The 17,078-nt window shown below is 38.2% G+C and overlaps 1 protein-coding gene and 1 long non-coding RNA gene across 2 annotated transcripts; both read right to left on the reverse strand.

Annotated features, from left to right (window-relative positions):
* Positions 1-1,479: 1,479 nt before the first annotated feature.
* Positions 1,480-3,041, reverse strand: LOC141612487 (ribulose bisphosphate carboxylase small subunit, chloroplastic). Its single transcript, XM_074431280.1, has 3 exons — positions 2,720-3,041; positions 2,021-2,155; positions 1,480-1,925 (listed from the first exon to the last, which is right to left on the reverse strand). The coding sequence occupies exons 1-3, from the start codon at positions 2,891-2,893 to the stop codon at positions 1,701-1,703; spliced, it is 534 nt and encodes a 177-aa protein (XP_074287381.1). The 5' UTR covers positions 2,894-3,041; the 3' UTR covers positions 1,480-1,700.
* A 4,352-nt stretch (positions 3,042-7,393) lies between these two features.
* On the reverse strand, positions 7,394-9,602 carry LOC141615406 (uncharacterized). The gene is made up of 3 exons (XR_012529841.1): positions 9,456-9,602; positions 9,248-9,357; positions 7,394-7,525 (listed from the first exon to the last, which is right to left on the reverse strand). It is a non-coding gene; the product is annotated as an uncharacterized LOC141615406 (long non-coding RNA).
* Between the last annotated feature and the right edge of the window lie 7,476 nt (positions 9,603-17,078).

Genomic DNA, 17,078 nt, shown 5'->3' on the forward strand with positions numbered 1-17,078 from the left:
TGATATTATCCGTTTTGGGACAAAGTCTCATGTATTTACAGTTGGGCTCCTCCCAAAAGACCTCATACTATTATATTTGTGCACCTATAGGGATGATCTATTGATCTTCCATCTTTTCACCACCGATGTGGGACATTAGTTTGCACTAAAACAATCATCCCTTCAAACCAAGGAACATCATATTCACTTGGAACCTTAACCTCTATGGAGAACTTTCACACCGTACACCCTCAACAAATTTCGAGGCACCCCAAATATCACCAAGTCTTGATAAGTTCCTTTAACTGACACACCATGCTATGAGCCATGTTTACACCACATGTCACCGACAGATCAAGTAAGTGCTCTCACATGCTCCTAGTCCCGCATGTCCATCTATAAATGTGTCCCAATGGGGCTGTGCTACACTTGCATATTGTACTTCCTCTGCATCCAATATACCTCGGATCATTTCAGAAGTCCTAAAACATAACGGTCTCTACCATTTAATCTGAAAAAGATCTACCAAACTTCTGGCACCCAACCTGATAAGGATCCACTTGATTAACAAATCTAGGACACAAGCGATCTCTAACGTCCCACGAAACTTATGACGCCTTTATCCATATCGCTCTGGACCAGGCTTGCTCAAGATTCCTCCACCCCGAGCTAAGAGTTTCATGCCTTATTACAATATACGACCACCTTCAAGTTTTGACTCGATGCTTTACCAATGTACCACCCATGAACTTGAGAATTTCAAACAGTTTGTCACATCGAGTCCACACGTTGGTGACTCACGAGTATTATCTGTTCTGTTCTTCAAACACCACCATTTTGTACGTTGAGGGGCCTGAGCCAAAGTTGAACCATGGGCTCCTGATACACTTGTTGTGTGGAAAGAGGAGATGACTAATTATTTGATGACAAGTGATCAAATTGAGTGCGGAGGATCACATTGTTCATCAAAAGCATACCCAAAATAGAAACGTAAACAATTGATTAAGACACCTCAAAATATAATAAGTAAACAAATAATTGGGACGAAGTTCTCAAAATATAATAAGTAAACAAATGATTGTGACGGAGTTAGTATTCTTTTATGAAATAATTTATTATAATGATGGGTTTAGGGAGAGTTTTGGCCATTTGATTCATGAAGTAGGCAGAGTGTCAGTATGGGGACCTTATACATCCCTTAGCAGTCTTGCAGGCCTGCAGCCATACAAGGTAAGGTAAGGTAAGGGACTTCCTTCACACCTTGTTCTTTTGCCAACCATGTCGTTTCGATATCTTCCACATTGTCCTGTACTCCAGTACCTTCTGTCATAGTATCCTGCTGAGTTCTTATTCTCACAGTATACAAACGCGGTCTGCGACATCACAACGATTTTGTAAGGGTGTGGCAGATTAACTCAAACACTTCTAATGCTAATTGAACTTATATACGTTAAATGAATTATGGCAATATAATAAAAGCATTAATCCGGGATGCACAAATTGAGATAAAAAGAAAGGATGAACATAGAGAACTCTGAATAGCATGCAGCAAACAAGAAGCTAATATCAAGAGTAGAATACTCTATATTACATTCCATTAATCCGGGATGCACGAATTGAAATTAAAACAAAACAGAATTGGGAACGGAAATATTCAACAAACATTAATTCAGAAAAAAGATAAATCAGCAACAACAACATAATTTGAACAAGCTTCCTTCTTATTCAGGTTTGTAGGCAATGAAACTGATGCACTGGACTTGACGCTTGTTGTCGAATCCAATGATTCTGATGTGGGCATCAGGGTAAGCGTTCTTGCACTCGACCACCTCAGCTGCAACTTGTGCTGCGTCAGTGCATCCGAACATGGGTAGCTTCCACATTGTCCAGTACCTTCCGTCATAGTATCCTGGGGACTTGTTGTTCTCACGGTATACAAATGCCGTCTGCCACATCACATCATTTTTATTAATTAATGTCTTATTATTGTAAAACCGTCTTTTATATATATATATATCAGAATATCAAAATTAGAACTTACTCCAACTTCGAACTCAATGCAAGGAACCCATCCCTTGACTAGAAGGTAGTTGATCTCCTTCAACAATTCCTCCTCTTTTAGAGGTGGAAGGTATGATAGGGTCTCGAACTTCTTCAAGTTACGTGGTGGCCACACCTACGTACATAATATTACCAACATAAGATTAGTTCGTAAACATGTTAAGCAAATTATTACACTTACAATCTATTTCCGTATCAGTAATAATATTTTGGATTTTTCATTTTAGTACATAACTAGTATAGATCCGCGCGAGTTTTTAGGTAGGAATATTAAAGAAAATAACAATTATACAACTAATATTTAACTCAATCTGAAATTTAATTGTAAAATTTATTATTATTAGTATTTTGTATTATTAAGTGGAAAAGAGAAAATTTATTATAATCCAGGTGTAGATATTATAATATAAGAAAATTATTGATATCTCTTATTCTTTTTTAGGTATAAGGGGGATTCAGCCAATTTCACATTTGATCATGCTCGTACGAGAATTTATGAAAATGGTTTACGGATTTAAGCTCAAATTATATTTCAGTTTATTCAATGTCCACTGTCCTATACGAATTAACCTAATTAACCCTACAATTGGTTCATGGATAAAAACAACGGAATATAAATGATCGGACGATAAACTTATTATGAAACCGTGTAAATATAATATAATATAATATAATATACCTGCATGCAGTTGACTCTGCCACCGTTGCTAGCAAGAGAGGTAATGTCAACGTTACTCTTCCTGGAAACAGGGAAAGCAGAGGTGGATTTCAAACCACTGAATGGTGCCACCATGTTAGCCTGAGCGGCTGTGCTAGCGGTAGCGACCGCCGCGTTAGACATCAAGGAAGCCATTGTCTACTACTGTATTTGAAATTACCTTTTTTTTTTTCTTGCTTGTATGAGTGAGGGTTATGCACAATATTATTGTACAATATATAGCATGTACATGATCATCTACATCCTTAAATGTAAGGTCATAGTTTTGTTACCAAGATAAGGTTTGAAAAATTCTTGGCCTATGAAATTTTTTAGTGATGGGCTGAGTGATATTGTGGGTCCATCTTTATTTTCTCATATAACCACATAATTTAGAAAATTTATTATCTCACTTTTTTCTAAAAAAAATTTTGGAAAAAAAATTTGGACTTTTCTGCCTCAAGTTGTACTATGATCTATGTTTTTTTTTATAATAAATCAGACTCAGTTTTCGCGTTGAAGTATCTGACAGGGGTGCGTATTCAAATGTCGGATTTGACTATTTTATGTAAAAAGTCATGTAGTTGGTCTAAAATAAATGTCTGAGTGTCTTATCCTTGTTTGAGTGTCGAGTGTCAGACAAGGATATGAAAGGTAAATTGAATAATTGAGCAACATAGTCTCTCGTCATTAAAACACACAATGTGGCGTATGTTTGACCCTCTACTAAATTTTCTTTACCTTTTATATTCTTTGTGAGGGAAAAGAATTTTATTTTCCCTTAAATTCACTACATCGATGCTTGGAGAGGAACGAAACACGAATACAGTTAGGCAGTAGTGCAGTACTGTAAGTCTGTAATGCACTGGACGCTTATGAGTTGTAGCCTGTAGGTGCAGTTGTCTTAGAGCACCAACAATAGAGAGGATGAAGCCTCCTCTTAGCACACTCTCTCCTTTAAGAGGAGATCCTCTCTATTGTGGAGATGCATGAAACATCCTCTTAGCAAGAGGATACTTCCTCTACTTAGAGGAAGTATAGCATTGGCCCTTGTGCCAACTATCTAATAATATTTTTCCACGTGGATTATTTACCTTTATTTTTTTTTTCTTTTGTAAGAAGTTAAAATGTACATTAATGGATAGAGGATGCATAAGAGATCCTCTCTAATGTGGACAAAAATATAAAGAGGAGGATAAATAAAGTGGAAATAAAGGTGGGTCATAGCAAAGGTGATATGTAAAAAAATGGGAGGGTGAAAGAACAAATAAGAGGATCACACCATCCTCTCTATTGCTCATGCTCTTAGTCTTTGCTCGAACAAGGATACAAGCATACAACGATAAGACCTGGAATTGGCCATGCAACTTAGGTTCGTGTTGTAATGGAGGCGTTCCGTTACCCAAACAGTTAATTGATAAGGCGATAAGAACAATAAATAACGAATGTAAATAAAGCTAACACAAAGATTTACGTGGTTCGCCAGTAAAATAACTGGTTACGTCCACCCTGCGAGGAGATCAAATTTCACTATAATGGAGAAAATAGTACAGCAGTAGACCGGTACACACGCGCTCAATATGAGCCAAAAGTATACCATATTCTACCAACAAATATAGTAGTCTCAAAGGAACAAAAGAGACTACCCCAATAAGACGAAGGACAAATAATCTTGAGGCCTACCAAAATCTGAACAAACTCCTCCGATCTTCAAAGACAGACGAATACCAATAATAGAGCCCGAAACAAACTGAGTTTTCTTCTTCAGAAGGAACCTCACAAATCGACCCTCTTTATTGTGCTCTCAAAACTCTCTCTTTTGCAATTAACCTAGAATAAAACTTGGGTCTTTATATATTTATTCCACCCAAGATAAAATATCTAGACTAATAAAGAAATAAGACTAATAGGAAATTAATCACTAATTTCCTAATACAAACCTACGTACAAACAAACACACTTAAGGCAAAGATCAAATAAAAACTCTAAGTGGGGCCTACACCCACTACCTCCCAATAAACAAAGGCTACGGACGTCCAACTCTTCAGCATAGATGTCACTTACGAGATCAGGTCAGCAGCGAGATTCCAAAGCTTAACAGAAAAACAGGCGACTCGCATGCTGCTCGGATAAATTCCTTTGCCTTAGTTTCTATTTTCTTCTTGCCTTAACTTAGTCCGTCTTCGACACAAATTCAAGGCACAAATTCCTAACAAATCTCCACCTTGACTTGAATTATTCAAACACGAACCCAATATAGAAGAACCAAACCCAAACCAGCTTCAACAGAGTCGGTCCTCAAGTCACTACATGTCCCAGTAGTCTCCACTTTGACTTGAACACAAGTCACAAAACGGACAAATGAACCAAGTGTGCAACAAATGTGACCAACATACGAAGTACCCAATGTAGTAAGCTGAAAACTACCAATTGTACTAAGTACCCAACATATCTTCATACCAATAGGAAGGCCAAACGTAGCAAACTCCGAAGAGGACAAAAGCTACCAAACGCCAACACAAATATATAAGATACCCAAAGTCATTATGATGGAACGGTGTACCAAAACAACGCACACAAGACTCCAAACAAAATCCCCTCCAAAATACATGGCTAAATGTACCGTCGTACCAAACTGTCCCAAAAAGAACACAAACGCCATGAACAAAACAAATGTCTCACTTGAGTAAACTAGGTGTCATGACCACCACAAAAATGTCTACACCAAGGCAACAAAACTCAAGTGGAAACCAAAAAAAAAAAAAACATTCTAAGCGAGCACAAATTACCTCCATCAAAGGTACAAATTGTTAGACGAGATAGTCCAACCCAAAAGCTCCAAAGAATAAACTCCCGTCGAAGTTTCAAATGATCCCTTACGAGGTCCCAAATGGCTCTCTTTCAAGAGCCACAAACAGCTCCACCTGGAGCCCCAAATCGCCCCACCTTTTGGGGCGCGGACCGCCTCATTGAGGCAAAGAGACAAAAGTAGATAGCTTGTCTTGAGAACCTTGTAGCTTGACCTGTACTGGAATAGACTCCACCTTACTGTCAACACTACCATTCTCACTAAAGCTATCCAAACCCAAATTATCCAGAATATCACCAAGTGACCCAAACTGGATGTGCTTCAAAGTATCGTTCACATATCCAAGTTGCATATGCCCCAACTTAGACTCGAGAGAGACAGAAGAACGACTACCTGATGCTCCAACAGTCAACACAGTGCCTTGAAAGACATAAACAGTTCCTTCCTTAACACCCCTTCAAGTAACATAAGAACCCTTACCAACGCACAACGATCCACCATCACCTTGAAAACTGTAGCCCTGATCAACTAACATTCCAAGTGAAACAAGATTTCTCTTCAAACGTGGAACATGCCTAACACCTTCTAAGAAGACAACAACACCATCACATGACCTAACCCGAATAGTCCCAACTCCAAGCACCTCACAAATAGATCCGTCACCCATGACAACATTAACCCCATGTGAAGCTTCATAAGAAGTAAACCATTCCCTAAAAGGACACATATGATAAACGCATCCCGTATCCAAAATCCAACTATGCGAAGAAGGTGGAACAACATCAACAACGAGAGCATAATCTTCCTCAGAATCGTATTTAGCAACCTTTTGTGCAACAGCAGAAACACCAGCTTCCTTCAACTTAGGACACTGATTTTTCCAATGACCAAGGGTTCCTTGCGAGAATTGCGAGACATTCTTACGAGGACCCTTAGACTTGGCTTTACCCTTACTAGAACCCTCCGAATTCACAACAAGCCCTACGGGACTCGTCTACAACACCACCCGACGCTACTCGGCGCAAATCCCTAGTGTGAAGCGCTGACCTCACCTCCTCTAGGGTCAAAGAATCTTTACCAACAACAAACGACTCCACAAAAGTCTCAAACGAATTTGGCAAAGAAACTAACAAAATCAAGGCAGCATCCTCATCATCTACCTTAACATCTAAATTACGTAAATCAAGTAAAATAGAGTTAAGACGGTCTAGATGGTCCTTGAGAGACGTACCTTCTTGCATACGAAGACCAAACAAACGCTGCTTAAGAAGCAACTTGTTGGTTAGAGTCTTTGTCATATCAAAGCGTCTTGCTTGTGACGGACAATATCCGTCACAAGCTGAAGACCTCTCACAATAAAGCAAGTGGGTTGGCAAGTGGGAGGGAAAATGGAGCACCCATACATATTGCCACTTGCCTCTTGTGAGAGGGGCACTACCCGTCTTCAGCTTGTGACGGATAGTGTCCGTCTTCAATGAAATTTTGTGTTGTCATATACAAAGATTCCAACTTCAACCACAAACCTATAGCAGTTTCCTCATCGGCAACTTCAACCATAATGTGATCAGCTAAACATAACAGAATTAAAGAATGAGCCTTCTCCTCCAAGACTACATGTGACACCCTCATTTATTACGAAAAAGTAAACACATAATTCTAGATAAAAACTGCATGGATATGTTTGTAATAGGTTCATTTGGGTAAAAACCTGTAATTTTTAAAACCTGAACCTGTTATAAAAATATCCAAATGGGAAGGTGTCAAACATGCAAGGTCTAAATAAATCTCATAAATAAAACATCGCTAAAGTCGCGAAACAAAGTTATACAACCCAAATATGAAAAAGGGAGACATATGTCCCTAAAAAAAGTATATGACATAAAAAGTGTTTAAGGGTCGCAATAAAATAAAGCCAATCTAGGTCCCAAGGTTACTTTGCTCGCTAGCTCGTCCATGTACCCCGTATATGCGTCACCTACCTGTCAATCGCATTTTATACAAATACGAAAGCCACAGTCAGTGGGGAGTAACTCCGAGTTCTCCCAGCCACGAAATGTCATGGTTAATATAACATGTAAACATAAGAATATGAATATGAATAACACATAGCCTTAGCATATAGATGCTAGACAATCATGCTTATCATGTGAACAACAATATAACAACACATAGTCCTAGCATGTGAATACTAGACCGACTCATACTACACTATCATGTGAATCACATAACATTCAGGAATCCAAACTCTATCAACCATAGCTGGCTTGCATCTCACCTTCTATGATTCATAGAATCATCAAACAAGAAAGGACAATATATCTAGAGACGGGCATAAGTTCCTAGTACAGTCAATAGTCATTCTGTAACTCGAGTCTATACCACGAGGTAAGGTAAACACCCTAGTCCTAGACCTGCGCAGACCTAGCGACATGCGGAAAATACCGCATCCAAGACCCATGATCACACACATGAGTACCCCTAAGGAGTCCACCAAAGGGTTGGCTAGTACTTAAGCTGACCACATACTTCTACGAGTACGTCAGGAGGTCATGCCCTAACTTGGATATAAACCCACCAAACTAAGACACAAAGGCTATTAAGCCGCAAACATACACTCGTCAAAGACTATAATGGCCTATCTATGATGAAGGCCGAAATACTCACCTAGGACCTAGTCCCAGCTTGAATACTTTAACCCACACCACACAAGACAAGTAGGACACCCAATTAACCATAAAAGGGGCAAAGAGTCCAAACTTGCACACACAAATGATCATACACACCCTAGCATATGAAAGGCTTCGCAAGAGCATATTTAGCTGACAATCCAACAATATCTCAAATATCAATAATAATCCAAATTCCAGCTAACCACTAGTACCATAATCCATGAAAACAAGCTAAAATGGCAAAGAGTCAACAAGACTCAAGCATAAGGCATCCAAAACATCCAACAACCAACATGTGAAATGATAATTACAAATATCAAGGAATTAACATAAAACATCCAATGACAACCAATATCACCTCAAAGACAAACCCTCGACCCTAGTCCCGCGACGGGTCATCGGTCAAATCGAGGCTGACCGGTTTAAACCTAGTTTGACCAAACTCGTTCGGTCAATCTGGCCCAGCTCAGAGTCTTGGCCTACTTTGGCCCAAATCACAAAATTCATTACATATCATTTTCATGCACTATTCCAATTTCTATCATGTGAAAGACTATCAACATAAGAAAATATATTCCAACTTACAAAATAACTATTTCCACAAAATTCTCGCATAATAAAATAGCATAAATAACCGTCTCACACAAGGGTAAACTTTTCTATAAATTTTAATCGATAAAACGACGCCATTTACTCATACGGACTCCGAATTGAGTGATTCAAGTGGCTAAACCACCTAATTTTTCGACGCCGTTCAATCTGTCATAATTTTGGAAACATTGGAAACCATCTCGGTCTGGTACTGACGCGTTCCAGCCAAAAAACGGACTTGTCACAACACATAATTCCTCATCCAAATTTGTTCCAAACAATAATATACAAATGGGTAACATAAATTAAACATAAGCATACTCATATTACTCCATTCATTCATTTATCAACAAGATCATCTCAAACAACAACAAACAACAACAAACAACAAATACAACTACTAATGTGACATTAATTCGTCGAGTAACTCGGAATAGTTACCTTAAGCTAGCAAAGAGACAAGTAATAACTTGAGAAAGCTTCTAAAACCCAAAATTACTCTTCATTTTCAACAACATATGAGTCACCTAACTCATCTTCAAATTCTTCACCTATAAGAACAACAAAAACACAATTATTAAGCTTAAATTCGAAACCCTAAAAAAAAGTGTCTTAAACAAAAATTGGAGGAAATGAAAATAAAGCTTACTAGTAGATGAGGATTGAAGAGAGGATTCCAAATATATAATTTTTATGAAATTTGGTGGAGAAATGAAGGATTTATGGTGGATTTAGGAATTGTAAGGAGGATTTTTAGTGGGTTTTTGGTGTTTGAGAGAAGGAGGAGATAGATTGAGTTATGGAGGAAATGAAAATTGGAAGAGGGGACAAATGGAGGGTAGGTGGCCAGCCAAAAGCATGGGGAGATGGGTCATTTGTTCACGTTTTGGTTCGTTTCGACGAAAATTAGAAATATTCATCGAACGCGATTTTCGAGAAAATTAAAGTTCTTAAACACGATTTTACTAAAAGATTAAGTACTCATATGCCCAATATCCAAACTCGTTTACCCAACGACCGTAAGAAATGGGAAAATCCCAATTTTACAACTTTTATCCGAAATCTATTTTATCAAAGGAAAAGGTTTAAATATAGTTTAAATCACTTTTAAACATTTCTAAACTATCAAAAATGATTACATTTCTTCAAAATAAAATAAGGTTATATTTTATCAAATAAATTTTATTTCAAATAAATTAATATTAAATTAAAATAGATTAAAATATTACTCTTAAAATATAATAAAGGTCTTCAAATTTACGGGGTGTTACAATCATCCCTCCTTTTAAGAAGTTTCGTCCCCGAAACTTAGAAGAAGGAACATTGTATATATGTAGGTCTATCTCTTTAAAATCAAGTAAACAAAATCTTCAAAATATGAACGTATGAAATATGTCTTTTCAATGGAACGGAACATCCTCGTCGGCCGTCCAAGAACATCAACATTCCAAATCAAAGACATAAAAATATATATATTTTTACACCAACAAATGAGAAAACCAATTATCAGACGTCTCCAATAACGAGCTTTACCACTCATTGACGTTAAAACCAGTGGAAAAACATTAAAACATTTTCAAAAATCTTTAGTTCGAAACTCTATAAAAAGGATAATGACTCCACTAGCTATGACCAAACTCTAACTACGACTTTTAAACAACTAAGCAAGGACTGCTAACGCGGAGAGTATTTAAGAGAAGGAGAGGAACACTCGAAAGGATAGCTAAAACTCACAAGAATTAAATAAAGGAAAGAGGATTACTTCACGAGAAAAGTTCGGGATATTAAGCTAACATAGAAGATTCAGGCTCCCAAGTTTCTTCTTCGACATTTCCACAACGCCAAAGGATACGAACTAGGGGCACCACTTTGTTTCTAAGTTGCTTGTTTGCTCTTTCGAGGATTCGGATTGGCCTTTCTTCCAAAGTCAAGTTAGGCTCCAAATCTGGGATTTCTTCTTGAATGACATGGCTCGGATCACTAATGTACTTCCTCAACTGAGATACATGGAAGACATCATGAACCTTGCTCAAATTCGGGGGCAACTCCAAACGGTAAGAAACGGGACCAATCTTCTCAAGCACACGGAAAGGTCCAATGTATTTGGGACTCAGCTTTCCTTTCACACCAAAACGTTTCACCCCTTTCATAGGTGATACCTTAAGGAACACTCGATCATCAACCTCAAAGATAAGTGGTCGACGACGGACATCGGCATAAGATTTCTGTCGGTCTTGAGCGGTTTTCATACGCTCTCGAATGATCTGAACCTGATTGATGGTCTCAGTCACCAAATAGGGTTCTAACACATGAGCATCTTGGACTTGATCCCAACAAACAGGACTACGACACTTCCTACCGTACAAAGCCTCATAAGGTGACATCTTGATAGAAGTATGATAGCTATTGTTGTAGGAGAATTCAACAAGAGGTAAGCACTTCTCCCAAGAAGTATGGAAGTCTAAAGCACAAGCACGGAGGAGGTCCTCTAAAGTCTGGATAGTCCTCTCTGTCCATCCATCCGTAGCGGCATGAAAAGCGGTACTCATCGTAGCTTACTACCCATGGCTTCTTGCAAAGCGAGTCCGAAACGGAACAGAATCTCGGGTCACGATCTGAAACTATATCCTTAGGCACTCCATGGTAGCGTACTATCTCCTTCACGTAGGCACCAGCTAGGGCATCTAAGTTCCATGTCTCCTTGATAGGTATAAATCTAGCACACTTGGTCAATCGATCTACAACTACCCAAACAACATCTTTTCCGCTAGTAGTCTTAGGTAAAGTCATCACAAAGTCCATGGAAATGGACTCCCACTTCCAAAGGGGGACATCCAAAGGTTGTAGCAAACCTCCGGGTTTCTGATGCTCAATCTTCACTTTCTGACAGGTAAGACACTTGCTAACATACTCTAGGACATCAATCTTCATCCTAGGCCACCAGAACTGTAATCTCAAGTCTTTATACATCTTGTCACCACCAGGATGAATAGAGTAAGGAGAAAGGTGAGTTTCATCAAGGATCTTCTTCCTCAACTCGGCTACTCTCGGAACATACATCCTACCTTGGTAACGAAGGTATCCATCACTATCCACCACACAATCCTTAGCTTGCCCAAGTTGGATTTTTGCTTGAATGGACTTGAAAGTAGCATCCTCAGGTAGGCAAGTATGGATCTCACGGTAAAAAGTCGGGTTCTGCACTCAAGGCACTAAGATAGTCAAAGTCCTTCCCAACAAGGCTTATCCCTAACTTTTGAAATTCCGTGGTAAGTTCATCAGGTAACACGCGGATAGTGCTCAAAGAGTGACTAGTCTTCCTACTCAAAGCATCGGCCACCACATTTGCTTTCCCTTTATGATAAATCAACTCGGCATCATAATCATTCACCAACTCTAGCCATCTTCTTTGCCTCATATTCAATTCTTTCTGGGTAAAGATACACCTCAAACTCTTATGATCGGTATAAATGCGGCAATGAACTCCAATAAGGTAATGCCTCCATGTCTTCAAGGCATGTACCACGGCGGCTAATTCAAGATCATGAGTCGGATAATTCACCTCGTGAACCCTCAGTTGTCGAGAAGCATAAGCAATAACTCTTCGATTTTGCACCAAGACACAACCTAAACCATGCTTTGAAGCATCACAATAAACATCGTAGTCCACACCATCCTCAGGTAAGGTCAACAAAGATGTCAAAGATAGAGTTTCATAGGTTATGAGTTTCAAACTTAAAGGGGGAGCATGATGAAGCGAGAAAGAGAGGTATGAATGGTAACCCTTATGGTCAAAGAAGAAAGGAATTAGACAACAAGGAAATGCCAGGTACTCAAACCTCAAACAACAACATCATCCTAAACGGTTCCAAAAACTTCCTAACATTAAAATTTATAACCACAACACTTCCAAGGATTTCCTCAAAACACTCATGTTACTTCATCCTAAGCAATTTCGTGAAACAAGGTACTCCACTATAAGTGTGATCTCATCACTCCAAACCCTCAAACATCCACAAACAACTCCCACAACATCATGGTCAGCACTCCAACAAAGCTATACTCGTATCCAAAGTGATCATGGAAGCCAATCAAAAACTCGACTTACTTAGTCAATTCTACATCCTCAAATCCACCATTCAATATCATCCATTTTAAGTCAAGTTCTAAACATTGGCATCCCAAGACACGTCTCACTACACTTCCCAAGCCTTTCTAATCCCAAACATAAACAACAAAGCCAAGTTCCATAACCTTAGCCACAAGAGCAACTCACACTCGTTAACACAAATAACTCCACTAAGCAACCACACTCACTTTATCAAGGAACTGGGTATAAGAATCACTAAGTATGTCTCATCACACTACCTAAGTCTTTCCAACATCAAATCCTCTCAAAACCAGGTTTAAGGGTCAGACACAAACAATCTCCTCAAAAGTCAAATTTTCCAACCAAGGTCAACATTCCTCAAAAGAAAGAGTAGTATCAAAAAGGCGTTAAGAGAGGATAAGCAAGGAACAAAGCACAAGTTGGGGAGAGTACAAGAGTAACTCATAAGGAAAGAAAAGGGAGTTTAGAAGGAGGATAAGCGCCAAGAGATAAAGAAGAAGGCAAGGTACGTAAAGAATGAGAAACATCTTCGAGGAAGTAGAAGCATTCTTCAAGGTTGAACAAATCTTCAATCCTCGGCAATAAGCGCCAAATTTTGATCTTCGTGTTAGTAGGTTTGTGGTTATTGATCCAAGGGCACAACAATTATTAAATGACAATCAACAAACATGTTAGAACCTAACAAAGAGCAGACACAAAGAGACTACAACATAAAGTCCTAAGTCTACCCATCCTACCCATCTCTCAAGTTTATTATTTTCAGGTCAAGTTATTTATATTTGGGGGTGCACAAACGTGCGTCGGGAGCAAATATGCTCTGATACCAACTGTGACACCCTCATTTATTGCGGAAAAGTAAACACATAATTCTAGATAAAAACTGCATGGATATATTTGTAATAGGTTCATTTGGGTAAAAACCTGTAATTTTTAAAACCTGAACCTGTTATAAAAATATCCAAATGGGAAGGTGTCAAACATGCAAGGTCTAAATAAATCTCATAAATAAAACATCGCTAAAGTCGCGAAACAAAGTTATACAACCCAAATATGAAAAAGGGAGACATATGTCCCTAAAAAAAGTATATGACATAAAAAGTGTTTAAGGGTCACAATAAAATAAAGCCAATCTAGGTCCCAAGGTTACTTTGCTCGCTAGCTCGTCCATGTACCCCATATATGCGTCACCTACCTGTCAATCGCATTTTATACAAATACGAAAGCCACGATCGGTGGGGAGTAACTCCGAGTTCTCCCCCACGAAATGTCATGATTAATATAACATGTAAACATAAGAATATGAATATGAATAACACATAGCCTTAGCATATAGATGCTAGACAATCATGCTTATCATGTGAACAACAATATAACAACACATAGTCCTAGCATGTGAATACTAGACCGACTCATACTACACTATCATGTGAATCACATAACATTCAGGAATCCAAACTCTATCAACCATAACCGGCTTGCATCTCACCTTCTATGATTCATAGAATCATCAAACAAGAAAGGACAATATATCTAGAGACAGGCATAAGTTCCTAGTACAGTCAATAGTCACTCTGTAACTCGAGTCTATACCACGAAGTAAGGTAAACACCCTAGTCCTAAACCTGCGCAGACCTAGCGACATGCGGAAAATACCGCATCCAAGACCCATGATCACACACATGAGTACCCCTAAGGAGTCCACCAAAGGGTTGGCTATTACTTAAACTGACCACATACTTCTACGAGTACGTCAGGAGGTCATGCCCTAACTTGGATATAAACCCACCAAGCTAAGACACAAATGCTATTAAGCCGCAAACATACACTCGTTAAAGACTATAATGGCCTATCTATGATGAAGGCCGAAATACTCATCTAGGACCTAGTCCCATCTTGAATACTTTAGCCCACACCACACAAGACAAGTAGGACACCCAATTAACCATAAAAGGGGCAAAGAGTCCAAACTTGCACACACAAATGATCATACACACCCTAGCATATGAAAGGCTTCGCAAGAGCATATTTAGCTGACAATCCAACAATATCTCCAATATCAATAATAATCCAAATTCCAGCTAACCACTAGTACCATAATCCATGAAAACAAGCTAAAATGGCAAAGAGGCAACAAGACTCAAGCATAAGGCATCCAAAACATCCAACAACCAACATGTGAAATGATAATTACAAATATCAAGGAATCAACATAAAACATCCAATGACAACCAATATCACCTCAAAGACAAACCCTCGACCCGAGTCCCATGACAGTCATCGGTCAAATCGAGGTGACCGGTTTAAACATAGTTTGACCAAACTCGTTCGGTCAACTGCCCACTCAGTCTTGGCCTACTTTGGCCCAAATCACAAAATTCATTACAATATCATTTTCATGCACTATTCCAATTTCTATCATGTGAAAGACTATCAACATAAGAAAATATATTCCAACTTACAAAATAACTATTTCCACAAAATTCTCGCATAATAAAATAGCATAAATAACCGTCTCACACAAGGGTAAACTTCTCTATAAATTTTAATCGATAAAACGACGCCATTTACTCATACGGACTCCGAATTGAGTGATTCAAGTGGCTAAACAACCTAATTTTTCGACGCCGTTCAATCTGTCATATTTTTGGAAACATTGGAAACCGTCTCGGTCTGGTACTGACGCGTTCCAGCCAAAAAACGGACTTGTCACAACACATAATTCCTCATCCAAATTTGTTCCAAACAATAATATACAAATGGGTAACATAAATTAAACATAAGCATACTCATCTTACTCCATTCATTCATTTATCAACAAGATCGTCTCAAACAACAACAAACAACAACAAACAACAAATACAACTACTAATGTGACATTAATTCGTCGAGTAACTCGGAATAGTTACCTTAAGCTAGCAAAGAGACAAGTAATAACTTGAGAAAGCTTCTAAAACCCAAAATTACTCTTCATCTTCAACAACATATGAGTCACCTAACTCATCTTCAAATTCTTCACCTATAAAAACAACAAAAACACAATTATTAAGCTTAAATTCGAAACCCTAAAAAAAAGTGTCTTAAACAAAAATTGGAGGAAATGAAAATAAAGCTTACTAGTAGATGAGGATTGAAGAGAGGATTCCAAATATATAATTTTTATGAAATTTGGTGGAGAAATGAAGGATTTATGGTGGATTTAGGAATTGTAAGGAGGATTTTTAGTGGGTTTTTGGTGTTTGAGAGAAGGAGGAGATAGATTGAGTTATGGAGGAAATGAAAATTGGAAGAGGGGACAAATGGAGGGTAGGTGGCCAGCCAAAAGTAGGGGGAGATGGATCATTTGTTTACGTTTTGGTTCGTTTCGACGGAAATTAGAAATATTCATCGAACGCGATTTCCGAGAAAATTAAAGTTATTAAACACGATTTTATTAAAAGATTAAGTACTCATATGCCCAATATCCAAACTCGTTTACCCAACGACCGTAAGAAATGGGAATATCCCAATTTTACGACTTTTATCCGAAATCTATTTTATCAAAGGAAAAGGTTTAAATATAGTTTAAATCACTTTTAAACATTTCTAAACTATCAAAAATGATTACATTTCTTCAAAATAAAATAAGGTTATATTTTATCAAATAAATTTTATTTCAAATAAATTAATATTAAATTAAAATAGATTAAAATATTACTCTTAAAATATAATAAAGGTCTTCAAATTTACGGGGTGTTACAACAGAGCAGATAACATTCGCGAGTCACCAACGCGTGGACTCGATGTGACAGATTGTTTGAAATTCTCAAGTTCATGGGTGGTACATTGGTAAAGCATCGAGTCAAGACTTGAAGGTGGTCGTACATTGTAATAAGGCATGAAACTCTTAGCTCGGGATGGAGGAGCCTTGAGCAAGCCCGATCCAGAGCGATATGGATGAAGGCGTCATGGGTTTCATGGGACGTTAGAGATAGTTTGTATCCTAGAATTGTTAATCAAGTGGACCCTTTTCAGGTTGGGTGCCACAGATTTGGTAGATCTTTCCCAGATTAGATGCTAGAGACCGTTATTTTTAGAACTTCTGAAATGATCCAGGGTATATTAGATACAGAGGAAGTACGATATACGAGTGTAGCACAGCCCCATTGGGACACATTTACAAAT

Source organism: Silene latifolia, chromosome 11, assembly GCF_048544455.1.
Source record: "Silene latifolia isolate original U9 population chromosome 11, ASM4854445v1, whole genome shotgun sequence".
In the NCBI taxonomy this organism is placed as follows: Eukaryota; Viridiplantae; Streptophyta; class Magnoliopsida; order Caryophyllales; family Caryophyllaceae; genus Silene; species Silene latifolia.